Consider the following 18,475-nt stretch of genomic DNA (forward strand, 5'->3'; position numbering starts at 1 on the left):
GTCTAGGGGAGCAGAGGCTGGGGATGGAAAATGGAGACTGATGATTATTATTAGTCCAGTGTTAGAACTGAACGTGCTTCCTGGACCTTGGGCGAGAGTTCAGTTTGAAGATAACACGTTGAAAGTAGTAACTCAAACTACTGAATGGGTGATAGAACAGCAGAGTAAGCAAAAAGAGTCAGGGAAGACTGCAGAGAATTTGTGTTGTGAGTGAGCAGGTCAAGAGAAAGGAACCTTCCTGAGCCCGAGAATGAATGGTCTGAAGAGGAACAAGACAAAGTGGAGACGGAGAAGCAGATGAGGAAAAGGCTGAAACGCAAAAGCACGATCAGCTGTGTAAAATACTGATGAAATCAGGTAAGATTGGGCTGAAAAATACCCTCGAGATGTGGCAGTGAGGTGGTGAACAGTCAGAGCGTGCAAAGGACCGGGGGAGAGGGGGAGCAAAATGAAGAGCATAGAATAAACTTGAACAGCTTAGTGGGGAGGAAAAGAGAAACTTCAGTGATGGGCTGGGGAGAGGGGTGATGCCAGGATTACGAAAAAAGATTTTATAAAATAGGCAAGGTTGAGCATATCTATAGGTCCCAGGGAAGGAGCCAGTAGAGAGGGAAAGGCTAAAGAGGAAACACAGGATCCAACAACAACAAAATAAACAAGATCCCAGCGGGCAAGGAAGGAAATGGAATTAAGACTAGAAGAGATAATAGCTCTGAAAAAAGAAAAGGGATCCAATGAGATGTGCCTCTACAATAAATAAATGGCTGAGGTAAAGAAGAAAAATTAAGAAAATGCGGCACTGGCGGAAGAACGGACTTCTTTGTCAGGGACCTTTTTATTCTCAAATCACCAGGATACTTTAATAAGGAACAAAAGGTCTCTAAAGGCAAGAGCAATGTCTGGCACACAGTAAACTCTCAATAAACACTTACTGAAAAAAAACTCAATCAATGTATAAATAGTAATTAACAGAAAAACATGACTACATTGAAGAATTCGCCCCTGAAAATTCAGTTTAAGTACAGTCAACTTCTATTGAACATCAGAGGTGCATCTTGAAAAATCAACATGCCAGTCAAAAACATGTGAAAAAGAAAAAGTAATGAATTAAGGCTTATAAAGTAGAGGGCTTCCAACTTTCAGAAAAGGATGTTGGGTCCTTTTGATTCTTCAGTGCAATCCTTATTTCAATTATCTTGAAAGCTTCAAAATAAGAAAGAACTGCAGATTCACTCAGATGCATTTCTGAGCATTGATGCACCTCTATCAAACCCACTCAACATTTCTAATTTCACTTTACAGAATGGATTTTCTGGCCTCTTTTCATACAGTTTTCTTTGCTATTCTTATTTCCACTCTTACATTTTAAAAAGTAAATAACATACGCAAACGAGATATGGCTGGCTTTGCTCATGCAGTGCCCCGAGCTGGGCCGAGTGGGAGAGCTCCCTGTGGGTGGCAGGAATCGGTGCTGACAGGGAGTTCCAGTGGCCACAGGAGAGGCTGCAGGTGGATTAAAATACAGAAGACGAAGTGGCTGTGACAAATGTGACTGCATGGACTATATATGCTAATCACCAAGTAGCTAAAATGAAGGCAATGAATAACTATAATTAACAATAAACCCAAGGGAGGATAAAGAGGTTAAAAACACCTACCTCTTAACATGCAAGAATTAAAATGCAAGATTCCCAAGACCTCCTGAAAGAATATTTAATACTCATCATGCTTATTTTGCACTTTTACAACCCGCCCACCCACTTATCAATGATTCATTGCTCATTTCCTTGAAACAGTTTTACTGGCCGTCCATTATGGACCAGAACCACATGATTTACCTACTCACCACAATTATGGTGAGCCTCTCAGCTGGGCTCAGGCCTGCTCATGGCTTCCTGCGATATTCCTACATCCCACTGGCTCTTGGCTATTCCCGCATGTCACACTTCTCCCCTCCCTCTTGCTGTTTCCAAACACTAGCCTACATACTGATATCTGCATAAGAATGTTGACTTAGAGTTTCCAACCATCTTTCTTGGAAAAAGGTTAATTCTTAATTCTGAAGTAATAATATTTTTTTTTTACTTTTCCTAGCATTGAAGTTTTTGTTCTTTAATAAAACTGGAAACCTATGTTGGGTCCAATTACTTTTTCATTGATTAATTCATAAATCCCAAAGTCTGGGAAATACAGAGCCAATTAATTTTAACTTCCCAGGCTTTTAATTCCAAGCTGCAGGACACAGTCTAAATTCATCATCTAGGAAGTCTGGCTTCTGGGCAGTGTGGCTCACCACCTAGCTAGACCAGGCCCCAGCTCCCCTAGATCTCTCTTCCTTGCTTGAAAGGTTCCTTGTTCACACAAGTTAGGAAATCAAAAGACTTCTTGAAAAGGTGTTTTAAAGAAGTTTAAATTGTAAGCAGCTCTTAGGACCATAAAATCCTAAGAAGTTCTCATTGATCCCAAAACAATAATTAAATATTGTTTTTATAACTGAAAATTTCAGTGGCGTACTGATACAATGACTAACATAAAGGAACCAACCACCGCTGCTACTCCCAATAACACAGTAACCGACACAGACACAGACATGCTGCACCAAAGCAGCCTGACACCACAGAGGACTTATTGTAGTATTCCATTTAGATGAAGTTCAAGCATAGGTAAAAATCTATCTATAATGATAGAAATAAGAATAGTGACCTCCTCTTAGGGAAGGATATCAACTGTCAATAGGAGGAAGTCTATTGGGGGATCGAAAATGATCTGTATCGATGTTTCATATCTTAACCTGGGTTGTGGTTACATTTGTATATATGTACATAAAAATTCAAACAAATATATGAATATATGTAACTATATGTAAAAATTTAGTCATGTTAATGTATGTCACATCTCAATAAAAATGCACAAAAACAGATTAGCTTTTAAAGTATTTCTAGATTTTGAATTCATCAAGCCCAACTAAGTCAAATATTCAGCATTCTTTCACTAGAGCAATATCCTAGAAACTTTACGGCATTACACTTCTTTCTACTTGTTGTGAATCAAATACTTTCTTACCTATTTACCATGTGAAAGCTTACAGGAATAGGCTTTAAAGAACGCTCAATGACTTTGACAATAATAATCACCAAATAATTAATATTCTTCCCCAAGTACTGAAAACTACTTGAGGACATTAAAAACGCCAGTATCTATTTCAATTGCAAAAGAAAGGAAAGGAAAACCCCAGCATTTCCAAGTTCAAAATCACTGCTCTTACCAAGAAAAACAAAATGAAGGTAATTAAAAATTAAATCTTTTATGATACCTCCACCTGGATTCTTTCAACCTGGCTGTTCTTGTTCCTCTCGTTTGAATCAAAGAACTCTCCTTTCTCACTTACTAAACACCAAAGTCTCAAAGAAAAAATACTGTGCTGAGTTTGAGGTTTCTTTCTGTTTGTTTGTTTTTAAAATTAAAAGGAAAATTAAATGAAAATGGAAAATATTTCACTTGTGGTATGAATTACTTAAAAGAAAAGTAGGCAATATTAATGATTAAATAAATGTTCAAACGACAATTACTGAAAGTAAGAAAGTGGAAAATGACCAAGGAAGAGCCCTGTAACAAAGAGGGTGAAACAGAAATAAGAGAACAAAATGAATAGGGTGTGTGTGTTTCCTGACAGGCAAGGGGAATGGTAGAATAATCTTCCAAATCATACAGAGAAACCACGTATAGGTAACCCCTGGAGGAAGGTAAGTTATTAAAGGGAAACACTGTGGGGACTGTATTTTACCACTAGGTATTCCTATGTTATTTCTGATACCAAATGACATTATCAACTTAGGATTTAAAATCAGATATGAACGTGCCTCTGGCTGGACATAAGCATATCTCATTGAATGCTGAATAAGCATATTTTTGCTACTATAGTCCAAGACAAATACATGTTCAGAATACATCAAAAGCAGTACACAAATTATGCAAACATTTTGCACTGAAAAGAATCTCCTCTACAGTCTCTTATAAGTAAGCTCCCAATAATGTTAATTGATAATGATAAAATTTAATTGATAATGATAAAAATCACCAACTAAAATATCAGCTTAAACCTAAGTCCAAATCACTGCAGCAGTCATGAGGATTTTAGGCTTAGCTGAAAATACAGTTTTAGTTCCATATTAGCTGTACCACAGAAGCAAGCATGCTTTCCTTTTGCCTTAAGAGTCACTGAGACAGTTAACTTACAATTACATGTACTAGGTACTGGCACAGGGAAAAAAATATAAAAACATGAGCACAGAAGGAAAAAACACAGAGACTAGAGGGACTCCATTATAGAGATGGGTGAGTTCTTCTAAAAACTGTTCTATATACAGCCATGACCCAAGTTTCTCTCTTAACACTGTGTTGGAAAGAAGAAAGTCAAAGCTGTAATGACACAGATGTCAACTATAACGCCTTGACCTGGTCAGTGATCATCGTCAGCATTAAACTCAAGTATAAAAAAGCAACTCAAAAGAGCAAGAATAGAAGAACCGTTTCTATCCAGAGTTCTGAAACTGCAGAGTGTAAATAAAGACTTACAATCATAGATTTAAAAAATGTGTAGACCTGACAATTCAACATCTTATTAACTGCATCTTGAATTCATCTTCTGATTAAGCATCTCCAGGAAGGATACTGTCTTCCAAGGATAACTTTCCTGTTTCTGGATTGCCTTATTCATTAGAAAATTCTCATTATGTAGAGTTGAATCTCTTTAACACCCACCTAACTAATTACTTCTAATCCAGACTTACAAAACAACAAAAACCAAAACTGCTTTATCTCTTTTAAGTGACAGACATTCATATATTTGAAAATAGGTATCAAATCTTCTGTTTTGCATTAGCACTTTCAGTTCTCCCTACTGTTTCTTGCCTGTATTTTTCGGCTCACTAGACTGGCTTGTCTTACCTCTCTTGCCACTGTTGCTGAAACGTGCATGGACATGTGGGTTGGAAGCTTGATTGGCTCTCCGTTTCACTCAGTAATATAAAATTGCCAGTCAGCCGCGATTGGTATTCAGCCATATATCATACAACATATTTTGAAAATACAAAAGTAAAAGAAAAGCTTTGAAAAGAAAATTTTTACAATCTCCAAAATTACTTAGTTTGAAGATTAAAAGCATTTAATATTTATCATATAAATTCAAAAGCAGAGACTGAAATGTGGGGTTTGCAGTCTAAACATACCACCACCCGAGTGTTTCACAGGCCTTCACAGGTCAGACAGTCTGAGAAGATAGCAGTATTTTTCATAATTCTGAGGACACGGGAAAAAAAACCATTGTGTTTCATAAAAATGCAATAGGGCAGCCACATTTCCTCCCATGCATGAATAATGTATGATCTACAATGTTATTTGCTAGACTGTCTAATCACCAGCATCTTTCAAAATGTCTATATAAGCTTTAGCTCATTAAGAACAAACATGTATCTGTATAAAAATATCACATACCTGGGAACACTCAGAATAATATTCCGCCAAATACCAATGCACACGTCAAGCTGACAGGGGTGGGCCTACTTTTATGCACTTCTCAAGGAAAAGAACTACAGAAGGATTATTTCAGTTTTTGACATTCACGGTTACTGTAAATAATCAAACTTAAATTCCTTTTTCAAATCACCCCCACAACACACACACACTACCTATTTATTTAATGTCAAGAAATAATCCAGGGGCTATGGTACCCTTTTAAATAAAAGTGAAAAAAAAAATCCAACAGAAACAGAACAAGGAGCTACATAAGAAAGCTTTTAAAGCAAGGTTTCCTTTATTAGAAAAGGTTTTATAATCTTGAAAGGGGCTCCCATAATTCATGAAAGAATAATAAGGTAAAAGTTACTTTATGCAACCATAAGCTTTCAATGTAGTAATAAGAGAAAGAAAAGGTGAAAGGAAAATGTATCTAAGTTTCTAATAAATAACTATTAAAAACAAAAAAGGAGACTAGTTAAAAGAGCGGTAGCTTGGGATCAATGCTATTTTGAAAAAAAAGGTAGATTTCTAAATTCACCTTTACGTTTCTATAGTTTACCCTTTAACAAACGCTTTATATTTACAACAGACGTAAAATGATGTTAAAAAGAATTGTGTACCATTTTTAGGTACAAAAGAAAGATTGATTCATTTCAATATCATTACTAAACAAAATTTCCTATATATTTTTATTCATATCTGATGGAAAACGATTCATTTCATATCAACAAATGTTTGCTAAGCACTCCTGTAAGTTACCTCTTAATTCTTTAAACAAATATTTATTGTATACCTCACTCATAGAGAAGACACATCTGAACTACCAGTCTCCCTTTACTGTAGAAGTAACGTTAGGAAAAGATTTGAGAAAGAAAAGATTCCGAAGGGCAGAAATCCAGGATGTTACAGGAACACAGACTTGGAGTTTAAGACCTAAAATAGTCTTACCAAATTAATTCACTTAATAAGCAAGTTAGTACCAGAAAAAGTTGAAAAGACATTTTCTGCTCAAGCAGGTTTAGACTAACTATATATATAATTCATATGTAGTTAAGTGATTATCCCAGAATTATTTTCTATAAATAACTGTTAGATTTGTTGGCAAAGCTTATTACAAAGAAACTAAACAAACCAACCACAGGCTTTCTGCAAAGCAGTTCATCAAAAACAAATTTTAAGAGAAAACAACAATCTATAGCTCACAACCATTTAAAAACTTTCATTTATCTGGAATGCCACACAGGACTAACTCCTTCATAACATCTTGATAGGCTAATGGCAGAGTAACACTTGTTCAATATCTTTGGCTAATACTGTCAAAGTGGGCTATAAGATTTATTTTCCATTTCAGGAGACCTAATTGTTAAGGTGGACAGAGAACTTTCACTGTACCAAATAAAGGAGTGTTAATGACTTCACCCTTAAAAAGAGGGCTTCCTGAGCGTCCAAACTACAGCAAGATGAAGTCTCAGAAAACAGTTTTTACTGACAGCCATTCTATCAGGTTCTCTCTAAGCCTTCAAGAGGCTGTGGAAGTTTCAGATCAAATCCCAAAAGTTTCTTATGTATCTAAATACAATGCCTTCCTTGCAGTTGAAATAAAAAAGGAAAAATTGTTAACTTTTACCCATCCTGTGTACAAATTCCTTACTCCTCTGCCCCAACATGTGCACCAGCAATAAACATCCCCCTGTTCACCTTAGTCTGTCCACTGCTTCTTGAATATATTCATCTGCTTCCTTTCCACCTACAATGACCCCTGCCCAGGTCCCTCTCCCCCTAAGATACTCATAAGGTATCTTCCCACACTTCAAGCCTAATCAAACGTCACATTCTTAGCCTAGCCTTTCCAGTTCATTGCACCTAAAATAGAGTCCCTTCTCTGCCACCAGTCACTATCAAATTCCTAAATCTTCGTTGCTCTGCATAAAATGATCACTCCCTAATACTGTTTTCCACGTATATTGGTTTACATTTTCATTCTCTGACTTTCCCACTAGACTAAATTCCATTTACTGGTTACAAAATGGAGAAGACTTGGCACAAAGTAAGTGCTCAATAAATTTTATGAAATGGATGAACAGATTTTCATTATGCTTAACTAAAAAACAATTTTTTATATCTTTGATCAACCAGTATTGTCAACACATGATATTACAAGTCTTATAATTAGTAAAACAAAAAATGTAAGTGTTTATCACCCGTTGTCATCAACTTTGGAATACTGCTTTTAGGAACATGTTAATGGCATGATCAATTCTGGGGCCTTTTACTGCTCCAGGTGCGGTTTCAGCTACTTCCTGACCTCCAAGCACTTCTTAGCCTTCACAGGCACTTCAAGGCTGTTTCATTCACAACCAGGCCATGAATAACTGTGAAACAGTTCCCTATACTGCTGCTAGCTGGCAGTTTCTACATCTGACAGGATTAACTTTAAGAAGTTATTCTTCTCTATAAGTACAGACAAATATGATTAAACGGTATGATTACAATTATTGTTCCCATGGCTGTTTGCCTGAAGAAAGGCACACAGCCAACCACAGAGATACTGCCTATCACCAAGGCGTAGGCTGTCAAGAAAGTTTCATCTTCCTATCCAACCTAAATGCCAGCCCACTCCTTACTGACCAATAAATACTTCATTTTTGGTTTTACCCAGGAAGCCTTTAATTGCTCCCTGATTTAATGAACTGTGGCTGAAAATAAATATTGAAAAATGCTCACAGCCCGGATATTCAATATTCCGGCTGGGGTCAACAGAGCAAGCATGAGTGACATTTTTGCAACTTCAAATACCATCGTCATCCACTATTTCTCCAGCCTCTTACCTCTGCCAACTCACCCCAAGACTGCAAACATCTGTTCTTCAATTGTCTCATAAGAAACGTCCTTCATCAATGCAAAATGTTCATTACCCTAAAGAGCCAAATGCCTTTTAAAAGCTAGTTGAAGCAAGTAAGAAAAATATGAGACAAAACAAAAAATCACTGTCATTTGGACTTCTAAATTTTAAATGTCAAGCCTTTGGAGTCCCTAAATATTATAAAAGCATTTCCCAGTCACAATATTACAGACTTGAAGACAGAAAGCAAAATCCAGACCCACCAACTTTTCTATTTTATAGATACAAAAAACTAAGACACACAGGGATTTGGCCAACATCAAAGACTAAAAAGTGGTCTCCTACACATCCCCCAGCCCTCTTTCAGTGGTCCATCCTCTCCATCATGCAATACACAAAACTCCTTTCCATTGAAACAATGGCTCTAGTGCTAAAAGAATGATTAAATAAGTCATTTAATAAATCAATTTCCCAAGTTTGTTCTAATTGCAAAATTCAAAGTATATTCCCTGCAGTAGATACTTAAGGTTAAATGAGGTCATAAGGGTGGGACTCCAATCCAATAGGGCTAGTGTCCTTGTTAGAAGAGAAAGAGGCTATGTGAGAACACAGTGACAAGACTTCTCTAGACTCCTGTGTCCTCATTTCCGACTTGTCCTAGCTCTGAACACTTGGTATTTTTGTTTCTCAGGCAATGATGGGCTGTATTAAATCCCACCACCTTTCTTTGATGATTTCACCTTTAAAATCCAAAATCTACAAGTGTGAGATGATGGATGCAACAGTCAAGTATAGGACTTTGTTTTCATTAGTAACACCTTATAACACTCCTCCCCAGTGTGCCTAAGTGTCCCAGAATGCATGCAATTAATAAATGTGTAATAAATGTGTGTCATGAAAAAGGCATGTGATAAAAGGGGGGGGGTGGATAAAGCTTTAGATTGTTTTCTAAATGCTTTACTGAGATGTCACAATCATTTAGATTTTAAAGGAATAATTTTTGTTGTCACTCATTTTTTGCTATATTAAAGAACTGTACCAACAAATGTAAGGCATAGTATCAGTCCTGTTCTTAGGCTTTTAAAGAATAAACAATAATAAACAAAAAAAAGGAAAAATAAATTCTCACTCCCCTCCCCTAAAACCCCACAAATAGCAGCCACAAAGTAATTTCAAATTTCCTGAAATGACTAGATTATATATTAACTGTAACTAAAAACTTACTGTATATCAAATTGTGGTTGATATCTCAATAAAATGCACACTTTGTTGGTAAAGGTGTATTTATATTAAGATCACAGTTAATATTTACCATGATGTAATTATTCAAAAACAGTAATTTTGGGTGGGGAGGAGTATAGCACAAGGGATATAGAGTGCATGCTTAGGATGCAGGAGGTCCTGGGTTCAATCCCCAGTACCTCCATTAAAAAAATAAATAAACCTAATTACCTCCCTGCCCAAAATTTTGTTTCTTTAAAAAGTAATTTTTGTAAAACAATCTAAATGCGTGTCAGACCTAGACAAAAGAAAGGAAATATGCCATTCAAGCTTCAACATTAATACATCTTCCTTCTGTTCTCCCAAATCAAGGCCTATAAAATAAAATCCCACAAAATTAGAGTGAATTCATCCATTCCTCTTGAATATTTCCAGATAAACTACAAAACAGCAAATGTATCAGTGGAGAGGAAAAAAGTACTAGCCCTATCATTTTCAGGGACTGTATTTTGGTGAAAGTATTTCAGAATCTACCCAGAAATGGCTAGAAATCTTTTTACATCAGTATGCTGTTGTTCATTTACACAGAGAAAAACTGATAAGATGACTTCTTATCAAAAGCGTACATTAAAGGTTTTATTGCACACAATGTCTTGTTATGCTACGTAAAGCAAACAAGATAAGGAATACTATAAATCACCTTTCTAAATTTCACTCCAAGAGACAATTTGTTGGTTTCTTAACTAGGAAGAGAAAATAATACAGAAAAGCATTAAACAAGCAAGGGGCCAGCATGGTTAATGGGTAGTGAACAAATCAGAAGTCAGTAGTATATTTGCCTCTAGAACCTTGTGTGATTTCCTAGTGATGGGACTGCCGTGCTTGTGGGAAAAGCACAAGGGTGAGTTTACAAGGGTACCAGATCTGGGACCTTGTGCAATGATTTTATAGAAGGACAGTAAGAACAACAGTAAGAATATATGAAACAGCATAATGGGAATCTGCCATGTGGTCTTCTTAGCAGAGTGATTCAGAGCTTCCAATATGGAAAACCTTTAGGATGCAAAGGAGGCACTCTCATTTGAATAAAAATTATGAAAAGAGTATTTTAAGCAAACGAAGTATAGAAAAGCCACATGCAAAGTTTCAGGAAGACAGAATACAAGTGTTGCCAGACAAAGGCAAACAACAGCAACAAAAAATAAAGGACCCACACACTTGAGGGCTTTTCCCTTTCAACACAGAAATGTTGAGTTCACTGAGAGACAGTGTAAGAAAACAATGACACAATGTCTAAATAGGTGTTGGCTGTGATAAAAGCCAACTTGCGGTAAGTCCCATCCAAACTTACTTTTTGAATATACGGTATAAAGAATAATTATTATAATCAATTAGAGAAAGAAAATTGGGATGGAAAAATAATGTGAGTCACTCCATACAAGCAGAAGCACATCAGGAGGCAGACCACTGGGTAACAGGATGTGTGACTGCTCACTGCTCAATAATGGCAAACTGGCTTCAAGAGAGGCTGTACCAATTTACACACTGGGTATAAGAGATCCCACTGATCCACATCCTCTCCAATAATTGGTGTTTTCAAGCTTCTTAATTTTTGCCACTCACACAGCTACCAAGTGAGTACATTTAAGCAAGGGTTTGATCATATTCTGGCATAGAATCAGAGTCCAATAACCAGTGAGTAAAACTGAAGTAAAGGAACCTAGATTTGAACCTAGATAACTTCTGGTTTCCATTTTTTACTTCAAAATTTGTACTTTTTTCTCTGTCTTTCCATTCTTCTACACTGCCTCTCCCACTATGTTATATTGTCTTTTAAATAATAAAATGCTAAATCACATTCATTTTCAACTAGCATGGAAAACCAAAAGCAAGGGGACACTTCAAAGGATGGAAAATGATATCTCTACATATTTTATTTATGAAATCCCATTAAAAATAAAAATGACTATTTCTAAACAAGAGTCCACATCCAAGGGTAAACACTCATTATAAGTGTGTAATAAACACTTTAAAAAAAAGTGTTGACTAGGAATAAATGAATGACTACAAAAGAAATGAGAAATTTTTATGATAATAAAAAATGAAATATACTAGTATGAAAATGCACACTGATTCTTGTCACTATCAAAACTAAACTTCTAAACTTGAAAAGAAACAATAAATCCAATAATCAGCTAATGCTTAAGTGTAAAAACTGAAATTAAAAAAAAAAAAAACCCAAACCATTAAAAGATCTTAGTCATTTGAAGTTCCATAAACCCATTATGGGTATTCAGTTGAGGCTCTATAATGAGCTTGAGAAGCAAGGTTACAATTTAACCCAAAGGCTAATGTAAAGTCTATAATGATCACCTGCTTAGGAAGGAATTAACTTACCCTGCAGACCACATAGTAGTCTTGTGACTTCTACTCAAGAGTTACACAGCGAAAGAATGAATGATCAACTTTATATCATGCAACAAAATTTTATCCAGTTCTAATCAATAATAAATCAAAATACTGAATAAAAGTAGAGATCAAACAAGTGAGTCAAACTAGTAGGAGTATTATCAAGCCTTAAAACAACTCTCCAGTGAAGCAGCATAAATGTAACAGTAAAAAAGAATCGTCAAGAATTGTAATACATTAAACTTAACCAGTATATCACCAGAAATGCATTTTATTAAGTATGCGGTAAGTATGTTTTTTTTTTCCATTCTCCTAACTTTGCAATAAAAGAGAAAAAAGTAAGTTGATGGGGGAAAAAAATCTGAAAAATGGTTATTGACAACACTGCTTTAAAAAAAAAAAGCTTCCAAAGGGTTTATTCCATAGTTAAGAACAAATGTAAACATAAAGATTCCATTTATTGAAGCCATAGTGTAACTTGGCAATAAATTATGGCATTAAATCTCGGTCAGAAGATGCCCGTAATGATTAAGCTATCTTCTCATTTTCCTAACAATTAGCAACACTAACTAAGTAGAAATCAATTGTAATTGAAAGAGTGTAAGTAATTAGCTAATTACCAAAGTCAGTTAATATATATGAGCGCTGTTAATTTAGAAATTCTGTATGTTGTAATTTACTTATTATATATACATACATATATGTAAAGAATTATACTTATACATATTCTATACATAATCAGCTAAATTCATAGAGGAATAGTTTTAATTCTCTTAATTCCATGATTCATAACTCACATGAATTTACTTACTACAAATGTTTGCTAAAACATTTTTTTAAGGTTAGTGATGCTTCTTCAAAAATCTCTTATTTTTAATTGTGTGAAAGTCAGGTATTTTTGTAGTTCAACTTTTAAATACAAAAATACAAATATAACTAATTGGGTAAGGTATGCCAGTATAATTTTTAAAACTGGTTACCTAAATAAGGGATTTGCAGTGAACTAGTTCTACTGATTTCAATTCACTAAGTGTTCATTAAGGAGAAGGTAGGATAATTTCAGTAATAAACTGCTTATGTTTTGGAAAAGTACATTCAGTATTATCTCTGGCCAATTTAGCAGCATTTATTTAACTGTTATTCTAAATGCCTCAAGTATTATAGAAGTTACCTGAGAAAGCTAATGTGGTGATCCAAGGTACCTATTAATGAACCCCAGAGTTTCTGATCCATTGTATAAAGATACAGCAAAATAAATACTAGTTCATTATAGAGAAAATGTACAGTTAGTATTATATTATATTCTGTGCCTAAAAAGTACCCAAAAAAGTTGTGCTCAAAAATACGTAACATATAACTTACCATTTCTTAACCTTTTTTAGGTATACAGCACAGCAGTGTGAACTACATGAGTCCAGACCTCTAGGACTTTTTCATCTTGTAAAATTGAAACTTTACATCCACTGAACAATTCCCCTCCCGTGAACCATTCAAAAAAGTACCCTTTTAAAGGTATTTGGAGCTTAGAAGTTGTTTTTTTCTCCCCCAGCAGAAGTATCACAGATTCTTACTGTCTTTAATCATAGTATCACAATAAACTGCATTTTAATAAATTTCATTCCAGTCACCATCAAGTTATCCTTCAATATATAAAACCATATATTTGATCAATATAATATCTTTTAGTTTCTATAAATCATATTTGTTCAGAGACCTGCCAATTCTCAAAGGACATCTGAGTCATTAGCATAAATCAGTGAGACAGACCATGGGTCTGCAATTTTTTCCTGTAAAGGCCCAATAAGTAAATATTTTAGGTCTTGTGGACCATATGGGTTTTGCTAGAAACATTCAACTCTGCAATGATAGCACCAAAACAGCTACAGGCAATTCATAAATGGTTGAGCATGACTGTGTCAATAAAAATTTATTTACAAAAACAAGGGACAGGCTAGATTTCTTTTGTGGGCCATAGTTTGCCAACCCCTAGAATAGTTAAGGACGGGATGGGAGGGACAGTGATAAGGAGAGGGGCAGGGAATAGGAAAAAAAAGAAAAATCCAATAAATTTATTTATGAAGTATTACTCCTGAGAACAAGTAGCTACTTAGTACAGTTGATATTATTTTTCTATTGACGAACTTTGATAGTGAGGCCCTATGAAATGGAACAAGTTCTTTTAATGACTTCTTTCAATGTGACTGACCTATTGGCATTCAGTACATCAACATAAATAATGAAAATATTGATCTTCAGTGAGTATAGAGGATCTGGCTTACCTTAGTAAAGGATGGAATATGACGGTAATATTTCTGGCTCCAGGTTTGCAGACAAATTTTGTTCCCCCACCTTCAATTAAGTTGTCATCAGGACCCCCTATCAGAAACAAGAGAAGAGAGAGATTAGCTTATTAGAACTTTTGCAAAGAAATAAACCAAGCCCATTAGATGTCTGTTAGACCGTCATCAGGAAGATCATCTTTGGAAACAACTGCTCTCAATATTTACAAAATTATTTTGAATGACTTGATCCAGTCTTCCTCTTTAAATAAACGGTCTGCACTTCTACTCTAGATGAAGGATGCAGAAGCACAGTAAGAATAATGGTATATTTAAACAAATAATGCAAGGCTATACCCCAGTTAAGGTTAAATTTCTGATCTCTAGTCACCAGCGTCTACCTTGGACAGTACGACACACGAAACTTTCAAAGGAAGGAAAAAGTGCAATTCACGGGTGTCCAAGCCTGTATTTATAAATAGATTTAAGGGCTTTTAAAAGCTTTTTAAAGAAACAGATGTTTAGCATAAATCTCCCATACACATTTAATAAGGAAAAATATAAGAAAAATAAATTGGTTAAGCCATACTTAAATCACGTAATATTCAGAGTCCAACTCTTCTGAATGGCTCAGAGTTGTCACTACCTTTGTTTTCAAAACAGTGTCACTGAGTGGATTTCTTAAAAGAGTGCACTCAGTATTTTATTCCAAGCTGCTGACACCCAATCTGCAAGGTTTATGTTACTATGTTCTTGACGCTATTAGAAGTTTTAAGAAGGTGTCCTTATACCAACCAACAGTCACACTCTTTCTTCAAATGGTCCTTAAGAGGTTCACTAATTAAAATACAGAAGGATCAAGGTATGAAGAATAACCACTCAGATCACACACACTGAAGCAAAAATAGTTCATTATGACTATCTCTCGGTGGACAGTCATTAAGATGTTGTTGATTTAACACACATCCTACTTTCAGACAGTTTAGAACATGAAAAAATGTACACCTGAGGCTAATGGGAGAAATGCTTCCCTGTCCCCCACCCTTAGTGCTTCTTTTCATTAAAACGAAGCTCAATTCAAGTAATGTCTGGCTTCTCTCCATCGTTCACCCTCTCAGGTGAAGTGAAGTATAACTTCTCTGATAAAATTGAGAAGGAAAAACTGGGCATGCCCAGCTCAGCAACCCCCTTACTCCACTTTAGGAACCAGAATGTCTGTACAAAGTGAGTGTTGTCTTCCCAAGTTCAGCAATAAACATCCCACTTTGTCAGAGAAAGATGAAGTCGTCCAGCACCTTCTGTAAGGGGGTGACTCAATTTGTCTAATTTCAATGTTCGGTTAGCAAACACATTTGCTCTCAAATGAGGCTACATCTCAGTCCAGCTGATCTCAACGTGGAAGTGGTATTTCACCTGCCATCTACCTGCTCGTATCATTTCTTAATAGTGTCAGAGCTCTGACAGGACAGGCCGTGCTGTATCACAGGCTTCCTCAAAACCCTAACAATCTACACTTAGACGATATTGCATTTTTTTCTAAATCAAACAGTTTCTTTTTCATTGTAGTTCTTTGCATGATATCAAACATAACTAAATCTCAACTGATTTATTATCTGTCTGAATGGTCTCTGAGGTATCTTGGAAACTGACTGATAAAAACATGTGAAGCTTTAGAAATCCATAGGCAGGATCATCAAGTCTTCCCAGGGGCACCAGAGTCTAGACAAATCCCATTCGGATCAGTTGTTTCCATCAACTAATCAAAGGATGGTTTTTCTTAAGAAAAATAGAAAATATAATAGTACTTACAGCTCTTGATTCAAAATCATGAGCTGTTTGTTCTCATTTGGAAAAAAAATCCATCGTGTATTATTATATTTGCATTGGAGTTATTAAGTGTTCTGCCAAGTCAGTGGTTTTAGTCAGTTTAAAGGAAAACAAAGGAGAGCATCAAGACTACAACAAAAACTACTCCTCTAATAAAAATCCTCCGCCAAAGATCACAAGGTATGGTTATAGATGAAAAAAAAAAAGGATGAAAATTTCTTTATTAGCACCTCTCTTTCTAAGATCATATAACATGGAGGCAAAATTGAATCACCAAGGAAATGTGCCTATGGGTGGAAGAAACCAGGTACATTTTGCACTCCAGGAACAACATAAATGACTTCCTATGAAATAAACACATCCACACAAAAAAATAATGCACTAATCTACTCAGGGTGAGCATATCTTTTAAAGACAAATGTGAGTTGGAGTACATGAACTCTAATGATTTCTAAAAATTCTGACGTTCTCTGATTTTAGGTACTGAGTAATTAAATACAGACCTGATTAACCCAGGTCAAAGTTATACCTTCCTGCACACTTCATGCATTATATGCAGGACCACCTCAATGCCTCAGTCACACTGGGCTCTATCTGGGGAGCCCTCTCCCCTCCTACCATTCCTTTAGGGCCCAGGTTTAGCCCTAAACTGTTGAATGCCCCTCTCCTGATGTCCACAATTCCATTAACAGTGACTTTTTATACAATAACCCATATATCCTTAACACAGGTCTCTCCTGCTATTGTCACAATTCTTCCGTAACATTTTCCCCACTTGGAATGTAAGTTTCTGGAAAGTACTTATAAAAAGCATGCATTTGTTGAATGAAGGAAGGAAGAAATGATAACCTTCATTCTAACTTAGTAGAATGTTATTAGAATTAGATGAGAAAGTATACATAAAAGTCTTTGGTAAACTGCCAAGTCGCTGACCAATGTCAGCGATTCTCGTGGTGTCCCCACCCAAGGCCTCACAGGTGGTAGGTGTGCTTCGTCAACATTTATTGATGAGAATCTTGTGGGGAACAGGGATACCAGAACTAGAAATGTGAGAGGAAGATCTGGCTGTGAAAATAAAGGCACGAAGGCAGTGCATTAAGCTAGAAACTGAACAGTAGTTTCATTTATCCTAAATCCCTGTTAGCTACATAAAAACCATTACTGAGTCACACAGTAGGGTTAAACTAATTAAAAAGTAAAATCTGGGCAGAATTATTAAAAAAAAGAAAATTCCCCTCTCTAAATCAACCCACTCCAAAATTCCACTGACAGGAACCCTGTATACTCTCGGTCCCATTACTAAGTGCCACCAGCACTGCATTTGACCTGATATCCTCTTTACAGACTAGAAGTCCAAACCTAGCTCACTAAATTATTAATAAACAATGAAAATATTATTAAAAATAAAGCTGTCAGAACCAAAAGTAAAGGCCATGGCCAAAACCTGTATGGTCTGGGAGTCTCTATCCTCTGAGGTTTATTCCAACATTTCAATATTCTATGGGTGAGAAACAAAACTCGCCTCACTGCACGTGCCTTCCAGTAATTCAGTAAACTGGGAGACGCTGTCATGAAAGTTCTTAAAGAACAATCCTTGCTCAATCCTGAGAACATCACGGAAAGGGCTGTTGCTTCTTCCTCCCCTTCATTCATTATGATTACAGTCTAATCCCAGCTGTCAGAGGCCAGGTGACAGGCACCAGAGAAAACGGTGAATGATGATGGATGGCTGGAAAGAAAGGGGAACTGACTACAGTGTTATAAGTAGAATACATATTGTGCAGAAAGGTGGTGAAGAAATGCCCCAGTCATATTTCTTGCTCCTAACAATGAAGACAGTGGCTGACAGGCTCCCTCAGGTGACCGGCCAAAGGCACCAAGTCCAACCAATGACCACGGGGGTGAGACCATCTTAGCGCTCGCAGGCTAGGCCCTTCTTTTAGAATTTATTCACTTATAATTAATATTTCTAACTTATTTATTCCTTGATTCTTCTTCCCAGCTAGAATTTGATATCATTTGTAATGAATATAGTCATGCTAATAAGACAGAAACAGAAAACCAAAGCCTCAGAAAGAAGTGGAAAGGAATGTTCTCACTAAGAGGACTATGGTACCATGGGAAGAATCAGAAAGATCTGTGTCAGACCCCAGATCTCTACTTAGTAGTAATAGTAAAAGTGAGACAAAAATATTTAAATCCTATGAGCCTCAACTTTCCCATTTGTAAAACAGAGACTGCAATAAACTCAAAGACTTATGGTAACGTTTAAGGAAAACTCTGTCCTCGAGGGCATTCAGTACTGTTGGGCACCTAGCACATCTCAGATAAATGGTTGTTTACTTTTCCCTTTAGATTCACTGAGCAGTTAAGAATCTAA

At 36.0% G+C, this 18,475-nt stretch overlaps 1 protein-coding gene across 4 annotated transcripts in view; it reads right to left on the reverse strand.

The window, feature by feature from the left end:
* EXOC4 (exocyst complex component 4) overlaps positions 1–18,475 on the reverse strand; it is a 698,015-nt gene that overhangs the window by 375,468 nt on the left and 304,072 nt on the right. For 2 of the 4 annotated variants that reach the window (XM_010947518.3, XM_074367038.1), the window contains one exon: positions 14,269–14,365. In XM_010947518.3, coding sequence (XP_010945820.1) covers positions 14,269–14,365 — 97 coding nt within the window. Of the gene's footprint in view, positions 1–1,322; positions 1,504–14,268; positions 14,366–18,475 lie in introns of those variants that run through there. The other 2 variants (XM_074367039.1, XM_045511040.2) reach the window with 2 other exon arrangements.

Source organism: Camelus bactrianus, chromosome 7, assembly GCF_048773025.1.
Source record: "Camelus bactrianus isolate YW-2024 breed Bactrian camel chromosome 7, ASM4877302v1, whole genome shotgun sequence".
Classification (NCBI taxonomy): Eukaryota; Metazoa; Chordata; class Mammalia; order Artiodactyla; family Camelidae; genus Camelus; species Camelus bactrianus.